This window comes from Phycodurus eques, chromosome 9, assembly GCF_024500275.1.
Source record: "Phycodurus eques isolate BA_2022a chromosome 9, UOR_Pequ_1.1, whole genome shotgun sequence".
NCBI lineage: Eukaryota > Metazoa > Chordata > Actinopteri > Syngnathiformes > Syngnathidae > Phycodurus > Phycodurus eques.
In genome coordinates, this window is record NC_084533.1 from 14,279,420 (window position 1) to 14,300,436 (window position 21,017).

The window sequence follows — 21,017 nt, forward strand, 5'->3', positions numbered from 1 at the left end:
ACCCGGGTCCTCAGAACTGTGAGTCAGATGTGCTAACCAGTCTTTCACCGTGCCGTTGGGCAATTTCCTATTTTTTCATAAATCAGTCTGTCCCAACCTAATCTGTTATTTTACACATTAACCAATTTAAAGTGTTGAAAATAGCTTGAGAACAAATCTATCAATGCTCTTGAACGCTCAACTGTTGGAGAAGTGTTATAAAACTCTGCCTCTTCCCTTAGTCTGCAGGAGCCGTGCAGCATAATTGTCGCCGAGATTGAAAGTCTGGATGTTTTTTAATAGACAATAACAGTTTAAAATAGTTACGTTAGATACATTTGAGTGGGGCTCGTTTTGTTAAAATCGATCGCAATATGCTTTGTTGCAGAAGGAAGCCCGTGAGCCATAAAGGTAAATTTTTATAATATGGAAGTAAAATATCCGTTTAATCCGTGGGGTTTGTCAGTAGACCTTTGAAAAAACGTTTGAGAAGATGATGTGACATAGTCGTTCGCTTTTGTGAAGTGTTAAAGGCTTTTTGTACGGTCTTGGTCTCTGCTTACTGTGATGTGGACAGCTGGTGCCCAGTGACGCATCCATCAATTTGAATTTAAGACAGCGCAGTAATTTTTTTTATAAAGAATATTACATTTTCCGCCTGAACATGATTTTGGAGCAGTGTTGTGTTGTTAGTGCGCAAGGGTATACAGTGGGTATGGAAAGTATTCAGACCCCTTAAATTTTTCACTCTTTGTTATATTGCAGCCATTTGCTAAAATCATTTAAGTTCATGTTTTTCCTCATTAATGTACACACAGCACCCCATATTGACAGAAAAAAAAATAATTGTTGGAAGTTTTGCAGATTTATTAAAAAAGAAAAACTGAAATATCACACAGCCATAAGTATTCAGACCCTTTGCTGTGGCACTTATATATCTAACTTGGGTGCCGTCCATTTCTTCTGATCATCCTTGATGGTTCTACACCTACATTGGACTCCAGCTGTGTTTGATTATACTTATTCGACTCGATTAGGAAAGCCACACACCTGTCTATATAAGACCTTACAGTTCACAGTGCATATCAGAGCAAATGAGAATCATGAGGTCAAAGGAACTGCCTGAAGAGTTCAGAGACAGAATTGTGGCAAGACACAGATCTGGTCAAGGTTACAAAAAAAATTCTGCTGCACTTAATCTTCCTTAGAGCACAGTGGCCTCCATAATCCTGAAATGGAAGACGTTTAGGATGACCAGAACCTTTCCTAGAGCTGGCCGTCCGGCCAAACTGAGCAATCGGGTGAGAAGAGCCTTTGTGAGTAAGGTAAAGAAGAACCCAAAGGTCACTGTGGCTTCGCTCCAGAGATTCAGTCGGGAGATGGGAGAATGGTGTAGAAAGTCAACCATCACTGCAGCCCTCCACCAGTTGGGGCTTTATGGCAGAGTGGCCCGACAGAAGCCTCTCCTCAGTGCAAGACACATGAAAGCCCGCATGGTGCCAGGATTTGAACCGACAGTGGGATATGTAAATTTTTCCATTCATCCATCTATTTTCTGAGCCACTTATCCTCACAAGGGTCGCGGGAGTGCTGTAGCCTATCCCAGCTATCATCAGGCAGGAGGCGGGGTACACCCGGAACAGGGCACATACAAACAAACAACCATCCGCACTCACGTTCACACCTACGGGCAATTTAGAGACTTCAATTAACCTACCATGCATGTTTTTGGGATGTGGGAGGAAACCGGAGTGCCCGGAGAAAACCCACGCAGGCACGGGGAGAACATGCAAATTCCACACAGGCGGGGCCGGGGATTGAACCCCAGTCCTCAGACCTGTGAGGCAGACGCTCTAACCAGTCGTACACCATGCCGCCTTTTTCCATTTTATTATGTAAAATTAATTGTTATTCAAATAAATGTATTGAATGCATTTTACTGTAAAAGTAGTTCATTTCATGAATATTATCCATCCTTTTTTTTGTACCGCTTATCACCACTAGGGTCGCGGGCGTGCTGGCGCCTATCTCAGCTGACGTCGGGCGAGAGGCTGGCGACCCTGAACTGGTCGCCAGCCAATCGCAGTCACTAATATATTTAGTTTTAATTACAATTACAATATACTGTGTGTCTATTAACTGATTTAATTTGATGAATGAATGAGACAAATACATTTTAATTAACCAAGTTTAGGAGAAAAAAACAAAACAAATTAATGCAACAAAAATTACACAACTGGGACTAATGTAAATTTTCGATGGACTGGTATTGAGAATCTGCTTTGAGCAATCTTGTCATTTCTGTGTGTAACTGAAGAGAAAACGTTGAGCTAACAATACATATATTTACACTTAATTTTGTTGACTGACTTTTTGATGTGCAATTCTCAAATGTGGTAAACCTTTTTGTCATTTGTTTGAAAAAGCTTCAAATTCGTGTGTATTATACTACTCTTCATACGAGTGATTTATTTTGATTTTTTTTTTTTCTCCTTGTGTTGACAGAATGACCTGCTGGATGTGGTTAGCAGTATCGACCTCTCGAAAAAGACAGTCAAGAGGATCAGGATCAACTTTGTCTTTGCTCTCATCTACAATCTGGTTGGCATTCCCATCGCTGCAGGTAAAAGACCACAGCCATGTGTCTGATCGCAAAGGGCCTCAACAGCTCTGGAAACCAAAGATTGTGATTGGTACACTAAAATATAACTTGACAAAATGCTGAACAATCTTCATCTCAACAGTAAATGTTCAAGTAAGAAGTATGCGTGTGCATGAAATGGATATAGAAAAGTCTACACACCCCTGTTCAATTTCCTGGTTTCTGTGATATAAAAACATGAGCCAAAGATCAATCATTTCGTCACTTTTTCCACAATTAATGTGACCTATAATCTGTGCAACTCAATTGGGAAAAAAAATATTTTAGAGAGGGGAAGTACTTAAACATTTAAAGTTTGTTATTTTTTTTAACATTTATTCTGATTTTCATTATTCTTCAATTTGTTTTTTACTCATTAAGCCTGTAAATTTATAAATGTACAGTACGTTTTTATTCTTGTAATATTACACATTTATTCACTTAAGAATATTACTTTAGTCTCATAAATTACATTTGTTTTTCTCACCTAATATTCAGGTTTTATGCTTGGCTTTTCATATGGTCTCATAAATCTAGAATTGAGTTTCTTGAAATATTTTTACTTTATTCTCCAACATTTAAATAATTTGTCTTGCAATAATACAAATGTATTCCCACGGTCTTGAGTCGAGTGCTTTTTTTATTCTCACTTCAAATTTATTTTTTTAAATTTATTTTTCCTCAGTCCATATTTCACTTTTATTCTTGAAACATTTTTTATCATGACTTTATTCTCCTTCTCATTGTTTTTGTTTTATTGTTGTACAAAAAAATTATTCATTTAAATAATAATACTACAAACATTTCCTTATTAAAACTTTCTCACTAGGTTGTTTTCAGAAAATGACAACTTTTTAATGTAAAATTACACCTTTCTTGAAATTTTTTTTTTTATCTCAGCATCTTCTCACTGTCACTCTGTTGAGATCAAATTAGTGTTAAATTGAAGCATGTGCGTCCTCAGGTGTGTTCCTTCCTGTTGGTCTGGTGTTACAGCCATGGATGGGCTCTGCTGCCATGGCGCTATCTTCAGTCTCTGTGGTTTTGTCCTCGCTTCTACTCAAATGGTAATCTTCCCTGTGACATGCCTTTAAATCCGCATTCACGCAGTCCGCCTTTTCACTGTGCGCCTTTTGTTTAGCTATACCAAGCCCAGCGCAGAGAAGCTCGAGACCCGGCTGGGCAGCGACAGGCGGCAGGGCAGCCTGTCCGACGTCAGCGTCCACATCGGCATGGGCGAGCTACGGCGATCCTCGCCCAAGCTCAGCCTCCTCGACCGCATCGTCAACTACAGCCGGGCGTCCATCAATTCGCTGCGCTCTGACAAGCACTCGATCCACAGCCTGGTGCTCAGTGAGCCAGACAAACACTCGCTCCTGGTGGGGGAGCCGCCGTGCGACGAGGACGTCTGCTGAAGGACCCTGTCACAAAGTGCCCGAGGTAGCTGCGTTCTTCCCCCCTGTGCGTCTTCGCTAATGGCGCTGTCTGGATGGCATCACACTTAACTCCAAGAGAGCGTGTGGGCCTTCGTTCGGAATCACGAGCACTTCAGAGCAAACCGGCTCACTTGCTCTTCTCTCCCATGTTTCTTTATGTTGAGGTCAGAGCCCTCTGGCATCCTCAGACAAGCCGTCCTACACGGCTATGTATCCAAAGACCTTTTCATGTTTTAGTTCTTTTTCATTCATTGTTGTATATTATATTTATATTTAGCCGTATTTATCTTATGTTCATCTAAATCTATGTGGAAGATCCAAATGACACTTGAGAGTGAGTTGGAAACCGTGTTAGCCAAGTGCCAGTGGAAAGGCCATCATGGCAAAGTCCAGCACATTCCAAAGAAAGCACCTTGGATCCTCACGTGCATCTATGACGACGTATAGGCGTTCACTTTACTGGATGTAATGTGCTGTTATCTTGTTACATTTGTGCTGCTCATTGTCATGCAGTTTCCTATTGATGTCACACAAGTGCATTTAGGCCATCAGTACTGGTCGCATGGCGTTAATGTAGTGTCATGTGTTACTGCTTCAAAGCTTCTTGTGTGTTTGCATAAGTTGTGGCACATCTTACTATAATGAATGGTTTACTGTTAGGCTATATTACTGCTTTTTTTCCCCCCCTCTTCACTTTTGGCGCTGTCTGCATTTTTTAAAGTCAGCATTTTGTCACACCAGAGTCCACGCCCGCTCTCTTTGGTTTTGCTGCTTTCCCAATGACGTGTCTGAAGTCCACTGAGCATTATCACACCAGCCTGTCCAAGCAACGCATTCTGTGTACATGTACCGTTAAATAAAGTTAAGTGTGCCCTGAATGTCCTAAGTCAGAAGTGGGGAACCTAGGGCTATGACTCATAAAAACATTGAATCCGCAACAGCAACCCCCCACCACACACACACACAAAATGAGCCAAAATGCTCATAATTTATTCTAAATTATAACATTAGTTCAATGTTATGTTTTTGTTGAAATTAGGATGATTTTGAAAAAAACCTCCTCCCCTGTTCTAAGATACTGTGCCTTGGAATAAATAATAATAATTTTATGTAATCATGTTTTTTGTCACGTGCCTAACGATGGCAGGTTCATCATTCACATAAAAATCACAGAGTCGGTGAACTGCACAACCAAACGCCATTTAATTTTTTGAAATACAGAATTCTTATGATTTACTCCTTCACATGATCACTTGTATTTTTTATTTAATTTTTTGGGACAGTTTCCACTAGTTTGTGTAGTAGTTTGAGATGTACAGCATTCAAGAGGGATTATCTCTCATTGGATTCAATTATGTTAAGAAAATCAATGTAAAAAAAGTCAAGTAAACATTAAAATAGGAATTTTGTGCTACTCCCTCAGCTGGTCAAAGGTTAACTAAACAACATTGGTTGAAGGGTTACAAAAAAATGAAACAAAAGTGCAGCATTTCATGTCAGCATTCCAATATTGTGCTTTCGTGGACGAAGACTTGTCTGGAGCAGGAAAACGTTACATTCAGTTCACTTTGACGACAAGAACAGATGCCACTTCATACCAGCTGCAAACACCTCTCTGGAAACACTATTTAAATCAAGTTACTCGTACAATACACCAATAGTAGATTCAGAGACTATTAAACATCTTTACAGTGATCACACCATGATGATGAGCAATGGAATTGACGTTCACGAACATTTGATTTAAACGTGCATTTGTTGGATTAAATTCGATATACAAAATATCAATCAAGGTTTTTGCTTGTAATTATTTTTTTTTCTTCTATATATTGTTTTGTTTTTGCCATCCCTGATGTTTTACAAGTGGCCAGGTTCTCTGGCCAGATTTAGAATTATGTGCTGTATAAATTAAAGTGACCACTATAGTCCAGGTAGGCGAGATGGCGCCTGCTTATTTTGATATTAAATATCCTCCTTTGAGTCTTAAACTTTATGTAATACTGATAAAGCTTTCTACAATTAAATGACATGATGATGAGGACGTGTGAACCATCATAAGTGCGTACATTGGTCCTTGGTTTACAACAGATTTCTGTTCCTATGGTGACGACTTAACCTGAATTTGTTGGATTACCCAATGGTCTATCACTAACCTACACCAATGCAGTTGTAAAACCAGAAGTCCTGTAAATATTTGAAGGAAAACACTTCCAAGGTCAATAGTATAAAACTATCAAATAAAAAAAAACTAAGTAAGGCAGTACAGTGGGTACGGAAAGTATTCAGACCCCCTTAAATGTTTCACTCTTTGTTATATTGCAGCCATTTGCTAAAATTACATTTATTTTTTTCCCCTCAATGTACACACAGGACCTCATATTGACAGATTATTATTATTATTTTTGCATATTTATTAAAAAAGAACTGAAATATCACAGAGCCATAAGTATTCAGGTCCTTTGTTGTGACACTCATATTTAACTCTGGTGCCATCCATTTCTTCTGATCATCTTCATTGGAGTGCAGCTGTGTTTGATTATACTGATTGGACTTGATTAGGAAAGCCACACAGCTGTCTATATAAGACCTTACAGCTCACAGTGCATGTCAGAGCAAATGAGAATTATGAGGTCAAAGGAACTGCCTGAAGAGCTCAGAGACAGAATTGTGGCAAGGCACAGATCTGGCCAAGGTTACAAAACATTTCTGCTGCACTTAAGGTTCCTAAGAGCACCGTGGCCTCCATAATCCTTAAATGGAAGACGTTTGGGATGACCAGAACCCTTCCTAGAGCTGGCCTTCCGGCCAAACTGAGAAATTGGTGAGAGAGGTAAAGAAGAACCCAAAGATCACTGTGGCTGAGCTCCAGAGATGCAGTCTGGAAATGGGAGAAAGTTCTAGAAAGTCAACCATCACTGCCGCCCTCCACCAGTGGGGGCTTTATGGCAGAGTGGCCCTACGGAAGCCTCTCCTCAGTGCAAGACACATAAAAGCCCACATGGAGTTTGCTAAAAAACACCTGAAGGACTTCAAGATGGTGAGAAATAAGATTCTCTGGTCTGATGAGATGACTGGTTGCAATCGAAGGAAAGATGAATGCGGCCAAGTACAGGGATATCCTGGACGAAAACCTTCTCCAGAGTGCTCAGAACCTCAGACTGGACCAAAGGTTCACCTTCCAACAAGACAATGACCCAAAACACACAGCTAAAATATCGAAGGAGTGGCTTCAGAACAACTCCGTGACTGTTTTTGAATGGCCCAGCCAGAGCCCTGACTTAAACCCAATTGAGCATCTCTGGAGAAACCTGAAAATGGCTGTCCACCAACGTTCACCATCCAACCTGACAGAACTGGAGAGGATCTGCAAGGAGGAATGGCAGAGGATCCCCAAATCCAGGTGTGAAAAAATTGTTGCATCATTCCCAAAAATACTCATGGCTGTATTGGCTCAAAAAGGTGCTTCTACTAAATACGGAGCAAAGGGTCTGAATACTTATGGCTGTGTGATATTTCAGTGTTTCTTTTTTCATAAATCTGCAAATATTTCAACAATTCAGTTTTTATTCTCAACATAGTGTACATGTGTGTGTACATTAATGAGGGAAAAAAAAAGGAAAAATGATTTTAACAAATGTCTGCAATATAACAAAGAGTTTCCGTACCCACTGTAAATGAGCTTGCCTTGTGCCAGCGTGATGTTGGATTCTATTATTGTCGTAAACTGTATTTGGTAAGCTTTCCAAATACTCAAGTCTATTAATAACTCAAAATTACACTAAAATAGTATAATAACATATTGTACCATTATAAAACTGAATTGTTAAAATTCACCACTCTAAAACCACTTTCTGTGGTATAGTTTAATCCTCATGAGGTGCTGCTTAAAACATCAAATAAACTTCTGTAAGGCATGACGTATTTAAAATGAACATTTCTGGTACCATATTTCCTCAAATAGTGGCCTCAGATAGCCGATGTGATTACATGCGACACTTCAAATTGACAGCTCCTTTCCCCGCTCAGAGAAAAGCTTGTTGTAATTATTAGGGATGGGCATAATTCATGAGAATTTTCTCAACTGTGTGGAATTGATTGTAGATTAAGGGTGTGTTAAAGCATTTGAGGCTAAAGGGAGTACACTACTTGACTGCAACCGGCAGAGATTCAGTTTTAACTAGTTGGCAGCCTAAAGATGTCAGAACGTTCGTCCAGCCATCCATTTGTATCTATCCCTTTTCCTCATTATCACTTTGTCATCATGTCCTGTCTTTGCCACTGCATCCAAAGTTGCTCTGTACGGTACTATGCCCACTTTATAGCCTCATCTTATCACACCTAAGGTGATTGGAAAATGTATAGCATAGCTGATATTAACTGAGTAGAACGAAAACAAACATGACTCAGTCTTCGATCTCCAGCATGGTGGACAAGCAAATACAAGCAAGCAAATTTTGGTAAATTATCCCATACTATGAGGAAATACAGAATATTGAAAAGAATAAAAGCGCTACTGAATGTTGTGAGGAGTGGTTGCTAGTGCTTGTGTCAAGCACAATAAATAAAATGAGGAAAACGGATCGTGAGGGTTTTGAAATAGCACCGTGTTGATCAATTAATGGTTGCCTCCATTTAAAAAGTGGTTCCCTGGAGATAAATAAGCCTTTTTGAATGGTCGCTCATTTGGCAAAAATAAAGTTATTGAGGGAATGTAATGAAACAGCAGGTTGAGGTCGTTCAGAGGTAATGTAGATTTGGCACAACTCCAGAGATATTTGAATAATGAAGTGAAAAAACTATTTAAAAAATACTGCACATACACAAAAATGGCATTTAAATAAAATAAAATTCACACTATTGACAGAGGCAAGAGTGTCCGTGTGAAATGAGCAGATGCAAACTTAACTTTGGCACACTGAATGAGGAGGACCAGCGACCTGGTCATGGCGGCGTTTGGACACTGGTGGGCGAGGCTCTCATAGCCCCTTGTTGAAGTAGACTCTCTCCAGGCCTGGTTGGCTGGCCCGGATCTTCTCTTGCAGCTCAGGTTCCAGGCGACTAACCGAAATAGAGCTGGACGGTGCATGCGTATTATTAATTCCATCTTCAAAATTCTATACAGATTTTAGCCTTTCACTCACCTCTTCTGGGGGAACAATGCACAACACAGCGGAGTTGCAAACACCAGGCTGAAAACGGCAATGAAAGCGTGATGAATGTAGCGTTAAGGTGGAAACCAAGGTTGTAACAATTAATTCAGACATTTTATGGAAAGTGTTAGTTAATTTTTAGATGGCAGCGGCTCAAAGTCACCAAGTGTGTGTGTGTGTTTGACTTTTAATTTTTTGTGAAAGCTTTTGTTAATTCCACCAAAGGCGTCATCAGTTGTAAGCAGTGTTTTTTTGGGGGGTTGTTTGTTTGTTTTACCATTAAAAGTGGTTTGTCTTCTTTTTGCAATTGTGATAGTCAAACATGTTAAAATGTTAAAGAAAATCACTTTTTGGTCATGTTTGTTAAAACAGTCATTAGGACTGGACAGTAGGACAAGATAAATATTTGACCTGTGGAAAAATCTGTGCCTCAAATTTGAAATACAAGAAACCACCATGCCCGAGAAAAAATAACCGATCAGAGAGGGGGAAAAAAAGGCGTGACTTACGAGGTGTCAATTTGTTGCGCACTTGTGGCACACTAATAATGGGCACATCCCCCGCAGCCTCGTGCTGACCTGTTACCCTTGAACAGCCCATTATTCACCAGCAAGATCACCAACAACCACCTTCTGGCAGCTGACTCTGGTCTTAGGATAGGCCTGCTTCAGGCACATATTTTAGATTCAGGTTCAGGTTCATGCTTGAGTCTTCGTTTGTTTGATGCTTTCAACTTTCTACAGCTATGGCCTTGAATTTCACTATGTACCCTGAGCTTGCTCAACTAGAAAAAAAAAAACAGTATAGGCCACAGGTGTCAAACTCAAGGCCCGGGGGCCAGATCCGGTGCGCCACATCATTTTAAGTGGCCCGTGAAAGCAAATCATCTACGTTGACTTAATGTTTCTTGCCAAAAGAGAAAATACCAAAATAGCAAATTGTACTCATTTTGAATAAAGTTGACATTGCTAGCATTGTTTTGTTACCAACCCCCTTTTTAAAATAAATTGAATAATAGTTGAACAAGTAATTTTGTACCGGATTCTGATTTCAAAATAAGTTATCCATACAATTGTTGTGTATATGTAATGTATGTATGCCCACCCCCTCCATTTTTTAGCCTATAGCCTACCTTTTGGGAATATTTTCCATAAATTCAATTCGCGCTTCCACTGTTATGTGGATAACACTCAGTTACTCGGAATTTCAATTATTTTTTTTTATTTTTTTCCACTAAGTACTTACTCAAGTAACTATTTGAAGGACTACTTTTTACTATTCAGTTTGTCATCATAAGTAACTACTCTTGAGTACAATTTTTAGCTACTTTACAGTGTTTGACTCAAAACTTAAGTGATTCAACTCACTTTAAAGATGTATGGAAGAAACACCAACTAATTAGGTTGACAGTCAGAGACCACTCACCAGAATCCCACCAGGCTGACTTGAATTGGTGCACTCATCCATGGGAATCTCTGAAAGGAGCAGGTGGGGGGGACAAACACAGTGAATTCCCTATGCCCTGCTGCTTCTTTCTCTCTGTGTGAACAACATCTGACCCTCACTATTTAATCAATCTTCATGTCTTACCTTCAGAAAGGCCTTCTTCTCCAAATGGTTCATTAGAAAGGGTGGGATGGCTAGAAAGAAAAGGAGGAGGAAGAGTAGATAGAGAAAAGCCATCTTTGCATGTGACTGATGATGCAAAGTAGATCCTGGTACCCATTCCTGGAGAGGCCATTAGGATCCTTGAGACTACAACCTGAGAGATGGCCTGCTGAGCCGCTTTGGTCGATTCTCCTATCCTGTTGTCGTTCTCATCTGTTATGGGAATGCCGTGTTTCAGTTCCCTGGAGACAAGGAACAAAGATAATTCAACTTTTATAGTAACTGAAGGATGACGCTTTTATGTGAAGACTATGCAAAAGTATGTGTTGAACCTTTCTGACCCTAAAGGCCACTGTAATTCAAGCTAATGTTCAGTAAAGCAGAGTGATTTGCAATACTGTCAAGGTGCCCAAGGCAACTCAAATCATCACCGCTACCAAATTATAACCACTATTACTCTTTTTCTGTCATAGTTGTTGAAGTTCAATTCAGACCAAACAAGGGAAAATACTCCTTTAAAGTCACATATAATTTCTTAGTTCACAACCTTACTGTATCTTAGTAGAGTTCAGTTCCGTAAGCAACAACATATTCATTTTTCAGGCAACATGTTCTGATATTTGTTTGGCTTTTTGTGGTACTCATTCCAAAAGAAGGACATCACAATGGAAGAATATCGACAGGAGGTTACATGAAGCACGCAAGCAAATGGGTTGAAATCCCTACGTCCTGTGTGGAGTTTGCATGTTCTCCCTGTGCTTGCCCGGGTTTTCTCAGTGTATTCTGGCTCCTCCCACGTTCCAAAGCCATGCATGTTAGATTCAGCGACGACACTAAATCCTCCATACGTGTGAATGTGAGTGGTAATGGTTCTTTGTCTATATGTTCACTGTAATTGGCAGGTGACCAGTCTAGGGTGCACCCTGTCTCTTGTCCCAAAACAGCTGAGCTTGGCTCCAGATCACCCGTGGCCCTAATGAGGACAAGCGCTTTAGAAAATGGATGCATTAGTAATTACTAGAATTGCATTTTTGAGCTTACAGAGTTTGAGGATTTATGATAGGGACAATTTGGACACCGGAACCAATTATTATTATTTTTTTAATTGTAGGGACAGTACTTCCTATAGGTCTAAAGTTGACCAGCGTTCCGCAATGGATTGTGTTCAGCTTTAGAGATTTCACTTTCTGTACTATATAATTTTTCTTCTTTTAAAATTGTGGAGCCATGATTACTGCTAGGATACAGTATTAGATCTAGTCATAATATGAGGAAACGAGCTTGTGAGTTTCCAGTTGGAATTTTTATCCTCTGTGAAAGGCCAGCAGGGTGAAACACTGTGAAGGGTTTATGGTGTCACACACAACTTTGAACATGTGACTCGTGTTTGTTGTGTGTGTAAGAGTGTGGCATTTTCACTAAACAAACATAAATTGGGGAACTAATCCCAACTAAGTTATTTGTCTTAAGGTGAACTCCTCACACCTTACCTTTGCCTCATCAGTGGGATGTTGATGCAGTTTGCAGCGGCCACAGCAGCGAACGGAACAAAGCGTCCGATCAGAGGTGAGACGTGCTGCAGCGAGAGAGAAGAGGCTTCAAAAAACACAATAGAGGAACAAGATCCATCCCTGAAATGGCGTATGCATCCAAGTTTCCCCGAGTATAAATCAGCATGAATAACACTGAGCTGGCAGGGAGACACGCCGACTCCAGAGCACGACCCCGTGAATAATTAGGCTCCTCTTGGACAAAGAGGCTATTTGTGCACGGCTAATATCATGTCAGCACTACCCGAGCGCTTGAGGTCAGCCCGTTAAAATGAGAAGTAGAATGGAGTTAGATGAACTGATACCTTTGTTAGTGCGTTTAGTCCTAGAGCGGTGGCTACTGCCCCTGTGGTGGCAGATACATACGCTGTGCCAAGCTGACTGCAAACAAGAGAAGCACATCAGCGGCGAATGAAGGGGCTGATGGGATCCAGGCATCATGCCTGCTGCTGCCATACCTGACCGTGATGGGAGCGTCGCCGCTCCTGTTGGTGTAGTTCACGATTGCGTTGAAAGACTGATTGATCCATTGCCAGAACAACACAGCTGGAGTGGTCCTGAGGGATGCGGAAAGGAGAACATTCACACAGCTTCTCGTACGTTTCTCATTAGTTCTACGGGGTTAGCGGGGCTCCGCTGCTTTCAATTTGCAACTTTTTTCTAATAACACCTAACTACAAATAACAAGTGTATGTATATGAAAGTCCCTAAATATCTGTTCTATTACCACAACTAAGGAAGTGAGCAAGCAGAAATATATCTGCAGTGGTATCTTGACTTACAAGTGGCCCAACTTAAGAGTTTTGGTTTTTTTTTTTAGTTAAGAGCCATGGCTTGGTTATTTTTTTTATTTAAAAAAAAAAAAAAAAAAAAAAACACTCGCAAGGACCACGGAGAAGACGCTCGCACTGAACTGACTCGTTTCAGCCCTACAGAATACATTGTAGAAATCTTTGCTTGAAAACCGACACAACAGACATTTTTCTATTGTCCCCACGATATAGCTCAGCGCCCTTTGCACAATGGTCATTGCACCGGACTATTGCAATATTAGTCATTCGAACTGCTCTAAGTGCTAGAGGACTCTGCATCTTTTTTCACAATTGTTTTTTGTCAATGTCTTTATGTCCCCAAAGTGTTCTGTAAATTGACTGTCTGTTGTACTAGAGCGGCTCCAACTACCGGAGACAAATTCCTTGTGTGTTTTGGACATACTTGGCAACTAAAGATGATTCTGATCTGATTCTGATATGTCGCCATATCACCTAGCACTAGAACATACTGCCCCAGAACATTAGTAAAAAGTATGGCAACCTTGAATGGTCAAAAAAAGTGGCTCCAACCCTCTCACTCACCCAATTTTGATAGTGAATGATGTGGTGATGGTTTTGCAGAGCCACAGGTCCAACCATTCTAGTTATTTGTAGCAGCTAGCAAGTTCCTGCAAGCTCTTACTTGTAAAATGTCATCATGCATCCAGTGATGGTCATGTTCATCGGAACCTGCGCTGACATGCGGCCAATCAGGATCATCTTCTCGCCGGTATCCGGATGGAAAGCGGAGTCAAAGACATATTTGGCTCTCCACAATTCATCTTCTGTCAGCCCCGGTGAGACTACGCCTTTTCTGGGGGACCGTAAACATCTGGATAAGAACTCTGGCTTTGTGCGTTCGGCGGTGGCTTTGGCAGCTGCTTGCCTGGCTTACCTGTAGTCGGTGATGATTTTGTGCGCACGTTCTAACTGTTCATTGGTGAGGAGGACGTTCCGTGGGTCAGTGACGGTGAAGAAATGCTTAGCGCGGCCCATAAACGTGCTCTGGTCCCAACGGGGCTCCTTGATGTTGATGGACGTGGAGAGCTCTGCAGCCATATTTATCTGGTGAAAGGAAAATATTGTTTAAAAATTTAAAATAAAGCCATCCATTCATTAATTTTCTGTACCATTTGTCCTAGTTAGAATAACGGGTGAGCTGGAGCCTATCCCAGCTGGTATGGGCGAGAGGCGGTGGATAACCTGAACTGGCCACCAGACAATCGCAGGGCACAAAAAGCATAGACAAACAACAATTCACACTCACATTCACACTGATGGCCAATTTAGAGTCTTCAGTTAACCTGAATGTTTTTGAATGGAGGAAGCCAGAGTTGCCAGGGGACAAAGACGTAATTACTGGGAGAACACGTAAACGCCACACAGGAAGGCTGGAACAATTGGAAGCCCAAACCACAGAATTGTGAGGCAAAAGAGATTATCACAATTCCACCATGCTCTAACAAACAACCATTTTATTTAGTACTCTGGCCGCAATTCATTCCATTGACAAAAGCAGGTTGCCAGCCTTCCAAATGTGCCAAGCCGATGCCATGTTAGTTACGTAAACGGTCACTGGTCGCACATTGGCCGAGCAGGTTCCTTATCAACGTTTTGGTGTAACATTTCAGGCTTACGCGGCTAGAAATGACACAAAATAGTTAGACTTCACACCGATTTTATCGGCCTTATCGGTATCGGCCAATATTTAGCTGATCGGCTGATAGGCTTTAATGTCATCATTCGCCGATCCGATCAATGACGTCATTGATCGGCTCCGCAAAAGACGTTTACTCCGCATCGCCGCGTGCATAGTATATTTGAATCCAAAACCTAGTTTATTTTTAGCCTTGTCGCGTCTTTTGATGTAGTATTGGAAATATTTGACGGCCAATAAAGTTATTAAAAAAAAAGAAAAAAACGGCGGCGTGGGACAGACAACACGTCTGAGACAGACAACATGTAATTGCCGGATCAGACTACAAGACACATTTGCTCTTTCACGATTGCACTGTCAGACTACTGCAATAAAATCTTGTTTTCCGATACTACCGCATCCCGTTTTTTACGATCATTGGGCTTTATCATGTCAACTCAAATGCGACCGGATACACTCTTTACCGTGGCGATGACAACAAGAGTGGAGTGAGCCGACTTTGTATTATATGGACAAAATGGAGAAAAACGTGTGTTGGTGGTCACCGGTGCTCAGGACAGGAGAGGACGTTCGTTTAAGGCTTGCTTGAGGTATGTTCAGGTACTTTTAATACGATACGGCTCACAAGCAGGCAATAAAATGTTATGTAGCCTAGCAGGCTAGCGGTAGCACGAACGGTCGGCCGTAAACATGCCAACGTTCTGTCGAATCAGGCTCTAAAGATTCGGTGTGGGTGAAGTAATTTAATCAAAAATAAAGTAATTTGATTACAGTAAGTTAGCACCCATTATTTCTGTCATGTTGTAATGTTGGCTTGAGCTGACTGATTAGAATACACGATCTGACTAGAGCAGTGATTTCCAACCTTTATGGAGCCAAGGAACATATTTTCCAATTGAAAAATCTCACGGGACACCAACAAACGAAAATGCCACAAAAAGTGTACACATTAATTACTGTATTTACTTCCTGCCATCTAATAGAAGACCATTTATCATTTGTTCTGTCTGCCACTATGCCTTACTGGCATAAATAGAGGAACCAAGATAAATGATTTATTGTAAATATAATGTTTTGAGCAATTAAGTACACAAGTATATACAGTAAATGAACAGGTCATTTAAATAGACACATTCCTCCATCTTGCGATGGGCTCGGTGATCGTTTTTTTAAACTCGCTGATCGGTCCCAAAAATCCTGATCATGTAAAGCCTAAAAAATAGTGCTGCACAAGAAACACTGTACTTATTTTCATTTAATTGCCAAGAAGTGTTTTTCTTATACAAATATATACCGTGTCCCTTTTCACGAAATACAGTGAACCCCCTCACAGTCGCAGTTTGGCAATTGCGAATTCACCTATTTGCTGAATTATTTTGTAACCTATCCGCTGTTGTTTGCTTGTCTTGTGCTCAAGCCAATATTATTATTGCTTTGGCACCATCTTGTGGCATCTTGGTGCCAAGGAACTATGTTGAAGTAAGTTGAGGTGCTTCTTCAGTAGAGTAGTGCTTTGGTGGCATCCTGTGGCATCGATAGGCAATAATAAACCTTTTCTGAGCAGTCCGGGGTGTAAGTTACTCATGGATTCTTACTATTCGTGATTGGGTTCAGTACCAATTTTGTAGTTTTTAGTTGTATATTTTAAGAAAAAAAGTAATTAGAGGGGGGGGGGGGTAACAGATTTTCAATGGAAAAAAAGCAAATCCTATTTTTATAAAGGTCGTGACTTTTTTGGGTGGGAGTGGTATATTTTAGAAAAAAGTTATATTTTCAAGAAATAAAGTTGTATACAGACGGTACATCCCAAATTATGACGTTTGGAATTTACAAACAGCGCGCAACGAACTCATTTGGGCAGCGGCGTAGGAATACATTGTCATGTGGCACAAGAATCCACGCTCAGTTACCACCATAATTGCTTTTTTTTCATTTGATTTATTTTGTATTTGTAGCCTTGATGTGTTTTCCACGACTCTAATTGTGACTTTATTACAACTGCAACCCAATACCCCTTGTATTAGAATGCAATGGAACACGGATGTCAAAGTTATGGTCCTTTTACAGTGGCCGCTATTGCAAATTGAGTGTTTACCTCATGTTTCTTCCTAAAAGAACCAGACTATATCCCTTTTCAAAATTAAGTTGACCAATAGTTGTTTCCCTTCTGTTTTTGAAACATATCCATCAATTTGTTGTGAACTCTCTGTATAATAATGTGATGAGAGAATTATACATTTACTGCACGCATGGGTTCATAGACATAACAGACCCTGTGAGGGAAACCAACGTTGCCGGTGAGCTGTGACAAAAATTAGTATGACAGCCTTCAATGAGAAGATGCCAGTGGGATCCACTATCCCGAATTGAAATGTTTCTTCATGGAACCTGAATATACTCTTCAATTTGCGTGTTTTTAAACTGTTGAATATTCTTGAGTATATGTCTACAAGCAGTTTAGTAGACACGTGTGTAAAAGGCACACTTTTGGATACAGCTGCAGAAATAAATGTCATTTGAATGTGTAGGTGCTGTATATCATGTTACTACGGTTACGCTTGCTATTCCATACCGTCCGTTCATAGCTGCCTACAAGCAGCTTTGAAGGATTTCAGTGCACATTATACAACAATTATTTAGATGTTGGTGCATTCATTATAGTTTGTGTCGGGGTAAGAGGAAAGACAGGCAGCCAGATAAAACTGGCCTGCACTGCCATGAACATGTTCTGTGGACGCATTGCTCCTAGTCGGATCTGGTTTTTAACCATTTTTGCTCCAAATGTAAATCTCTGCAAGGATTTGCTGCAGGGTGATGAAACTCCTCCTGGAATTGCACCAATCATGGCTGCTGGCTGGACTGAGTGACACATGAACACTAATGTGCAGCTGGAAGGATGTGCACGCTCTTCCAATTGAATTCAACTCGCGGGTTGGAACAGCCAGAAGAAGAAAAAAACAAAAAAGGCCAGTTTGCTTGATTCTGTGCTTTGTATGAAGCCCAGCGGGGGGTTGGGCTCGCGCTGCGTTAATCAATACTTTTAATTGTTAATGAAGGTGATGTGGGGAGGATGAACTTTGGACCGTGATCAGCAAGCTCTCAGCGGCGTGTGCCGTCACTCTCAGCCAATCACAGCGGGCCTGCGTGGCTACACATTAACCACCAATTGTCTGCGTACGATCCACATCATTTTATCGTTTAATATTGCTTATATTTTCAGCAATTTCGGGGGGGGGGGGGGGGGGTGTTCTGTTTTTGCGCACCTCCGAGAAGTGCTTCAACGCGCTGTGCGTGACAACCTGAACCAAACCAGTCCGATCTGGACTGGATCTTGAAACAAAACAGCGAGCTTACAATTGGGAGCAAATAAATGGACAATATATCCCGTTTCGAGCGCAGATGAATTCGGCGGTGCGGGCAGCTGTGCGTTCAGGAGGATTCAACTACAGCGACGCCACATCCACACAACCTCGGCACGCGCACCAACACGCTCGCAACAACATTTCATTTGGACTTTGAATAATAGATGACTTACTGCACTGAGGGCTCCGGCGCTCCGTGAGAGATGTCCCTGAATGGCTGCAGCCAGCTAATTTAGCGAACAGTCAGCACCGCACACACGCCACATCGCACACGACCCATACCGGAAGCAGCCGGACGACACATTAAAAGTAAGCACACGTACGCGACTCAGTGGGAAGATTATTATTATTTTTTTTTTTAATATAATCTTTTAATTCGGCTGGGAAACGACATTAGGTCAGTTGAGAAAATTCATTTCACCGTTTGCCAGTTTCACGAAGAGACCTTTATTTTAAAACGGAGCTTCCCGTAGTGGCCCCTTCACACATGCTGGCTTGATGCATTTTTAGTGTAGCGGCTTTTCAGACACACAAGCACATAAACAACTTAGTGGAACCTCCAAAGAAAAAAAATATTCATTTAAAAATATATAGGAATTTATGTAAGAGGCAGCACAGTGATGTAGTGGTTAAAGCACATCTTCCTTACACTTTTGATCATTTGGTTCGAATCTCAGCCACGGAATTGTTTTAGAGTTTGCAAACTCACTCTGGGCTTGAGTGGGTATTCTCTGGGTATTCCTGCTTCCTCCAACGCCCCCAAAACACGCATGCTAGATTAATTGAAGTTGAGGCAGGACGGAATGCCTCAGTCTAGAGCATACATGTTAAATTCAGGCCCGGGGGCCAAATTTGGCCCAGGATGTAATTATAATTGGCCCGCACGACCATATTAAACGTGTATTAAGAGCTGGCCCGCCAGTCTATAGCACATGCGCCACTAATATTACAAATCCGAGAAAGTTTTGCTAGTGTGTCGGCCCATCAGTCTAGGCCGGCGAGCGCCCCTTCCCTTTCTGTTGCAGTCGTTAGCAACTATGCTACCAGTCTCCTCGAGCAAATTTACACTTCACCTTCCCAAAAATGGACAAACGAAAGATGGAAAACATTTAACTTCCAAGATAGGTGGGAGGCAGATTGTCAGTTCACTAAAGTAAAAGACAGACCTGTTTGTCGTGTGCGGAGCAACGTGGCTGTAACCAAGAATATAACATAATTGAATTTATGTTTTTTTAAAAGTTTTTTTTAATGCCCTTTATCAACTCCTAGGCAGGGCACTGTTAATAGTTTGAGGTTTGGATTTTTATTGAAAAACTTTATTTTTTTGGAGTTGTTTCGTTTTTGACCTTTAAAAAAAGATTTACATCAAAGAGAACGGTAGTTGGAAATAAATAAATAGAAGATGGAGAGACAGAAGAATTCATGTTATCTATTTAAATACAAAACAACAACTACCACTGATGTCTTTTATCGCAAATTTGATTTCTCGTGTTTATAATGTTAAAGTTTGTTTATTGCAGATTCAATGTTTAAGCAACATTTAAACTACATTTCTGCAGAAAGGGGAAACATGCACATTGCAGTGATTTTTCATTCAATATTGAGTTTGGCCCGCAACTTTGTCCCAGTTTTTATTTTTGGCCCGTGAATTTGAGTTTGACACCCCTGGTCTCGAGCATAGGTGTCAAACTCAAGGCCCTGGGGCCAGATCCGGCCCGCCACATTTTATGTGGCTCGTGAAACTGAATCATATGCGTCAACTTCCATGAGTTCTTGTGAAAAATCTGTACTAAAATGTTAAATGGTCATATGAAATAAACAATAATGTTGAGATATTACATTGCATTTTTTTGTTACCAAACCACTTTTTACAGCAACTTAAATGATAGTTGAATAAATTATCATCCTTGTCTTCTGATTTCAAAACTAGTTATCCCTCAAGTTGTTGTGTCCATGTAATAATTATATGAGGCAATTAAACATTTATATGGGGTAAATCGTAACTACAATGTGGCCCACGACAAAAATGAGTTTGACATCCCTGGTCGAGAGGGTTAAGGAATTGAATCTTTTGCATCTAGCTTATGTAAAGTGGATACATTTGTTTCTGGGTGAAACTGTTACTACCATAAAACCTTTGAAACTCTACAGTGTAATAATTAAAACAGTGTTAACAGTGTGCAGAGGCTAACCATAAATAAAATACCAATAATTTAAAATTATTGATGCTTGAGGGACAGAATGCAGAAGAGTCAGGACGGTGTATGCAAAGCCACATTCCCTCGTGGCTTTAATAAGTATTGCCGGAATGATTTTTGAGTTGTCAGGCAGCTTGGCCATGTAAACATTAGATATTGTTTAAGTCAGTGGCTCTCAAACGTTTTACACCAAGTATCACTTAAAAAATACTTACTTCTCCAAGCACCACCATTATGAACATTAAAATACAGTAGCACAGTAGTCATAAGTGTTCATCCAGTGGTGGTTCTAGACCAATTTCAGTCAGGGGGGCCAGGGGTTTGTCAAAAGAAACAGTTGTATTCAACACATGTACACGCACGCACGCAGCATGCATGCACGCGCGCACACAGGCGTTGGTGCAATATCACAATTATATTTATTAAAGTACGTATCGTAGCAACTGGAGAAGTGGACCATTTCTCAGCATGCCTATCGACATGTTCTAAATGCGGGAACTATACGTGTCAATCATAATGTTAGATGTTTTTGTGTTTCCCCATAATTGTTGTCTGTGCGTTTTACTCACCTGAGGTGGGGGGGGGGGGTAATTCCAAAATTCTGGACTTAAAAGCTGTGTCTGC

The 21,017-nt window shown here is 40.8% G+C and overlaps 2 protein-coding genes across 2 annotated transcripts in view; one reads left to right on the top strand and one right to left on the bottom strand.

The window, feature by feature from the left end:
• The window catches only part of atp7a (ATPase copper transporting alpha), a 25,845-nt gene extending 20,026 nt beyond the window's left edge, over positions 1-5,819 (top strand). Inside the window, 3 exon segments of the mRNA XM_061684964.1 lie at positions 2,485-2,602; positions 3,585-3,687; positions 3,762-5,819. Coding sequence (XP_061540948.1) covers positions 2,485-2,602; positions 3,585-3,687; positions 3,762-4,035 — 495 coding nt within the window. The 3' untranslated portion in view covers positions 4,036-5,819.
• Positions 5,246-18,465, bottom strand: sfxn1 (sideroflexin 1). The gene is made up of 11 exons (XM_061684965.1): positions 18,369-18,465; positions 14,072-14,241; positions 13,820-13,990; positions 12,823-12,921; positions 12,670-12,745; positions 12,305-12,390; positions 10,929-11,056; positions 10,797-10,846; positions 10,632-10,681; positions 9,198-9,245; positions 5,246-9,129 (listed from the first exon to the last, which is right to left on the bottom strand). The coding sequence occupies exons 2-11, from the start codon at positions 14,233-14,235 to the stop codon at positions 9,033-9,035; spliced, it is 969 nt and encodes a 322-aa protein (XP_061540949.1). The 5' UTR covers positions 14,236-14,241; positions 18,369-18,465; the 3' UTR covers positions 5,246-9,032.
• Positions 18,466-21,017: the final 2,552 nt, after the last annotated feature.

Bases quoted from the DNA above. Each gene is read 5' to 3' on its own strand.
- sfxn1 (XM_061684965.1), bottom strand. From the start codon at position 14,235: ATGGCTGCAGAGCTCTCCACGTCCATCAACATCAAGGAGCCCCGTTGG. The intron at 13,991-14,071 runs GTAAGCCAGGCA...ACGGTCCCCCAG, and splicing joins AAAATCATCACCGACTACAG to AAAAGGCGTAGTCTCACCGG. The intron at 12,391-12,669 runs GTATCAGTTCAT...CTCTCGCTGCAG, and splicing joins GACTAAACGCACTAACAAAG to CACGTCTCACCTCTGATCGG.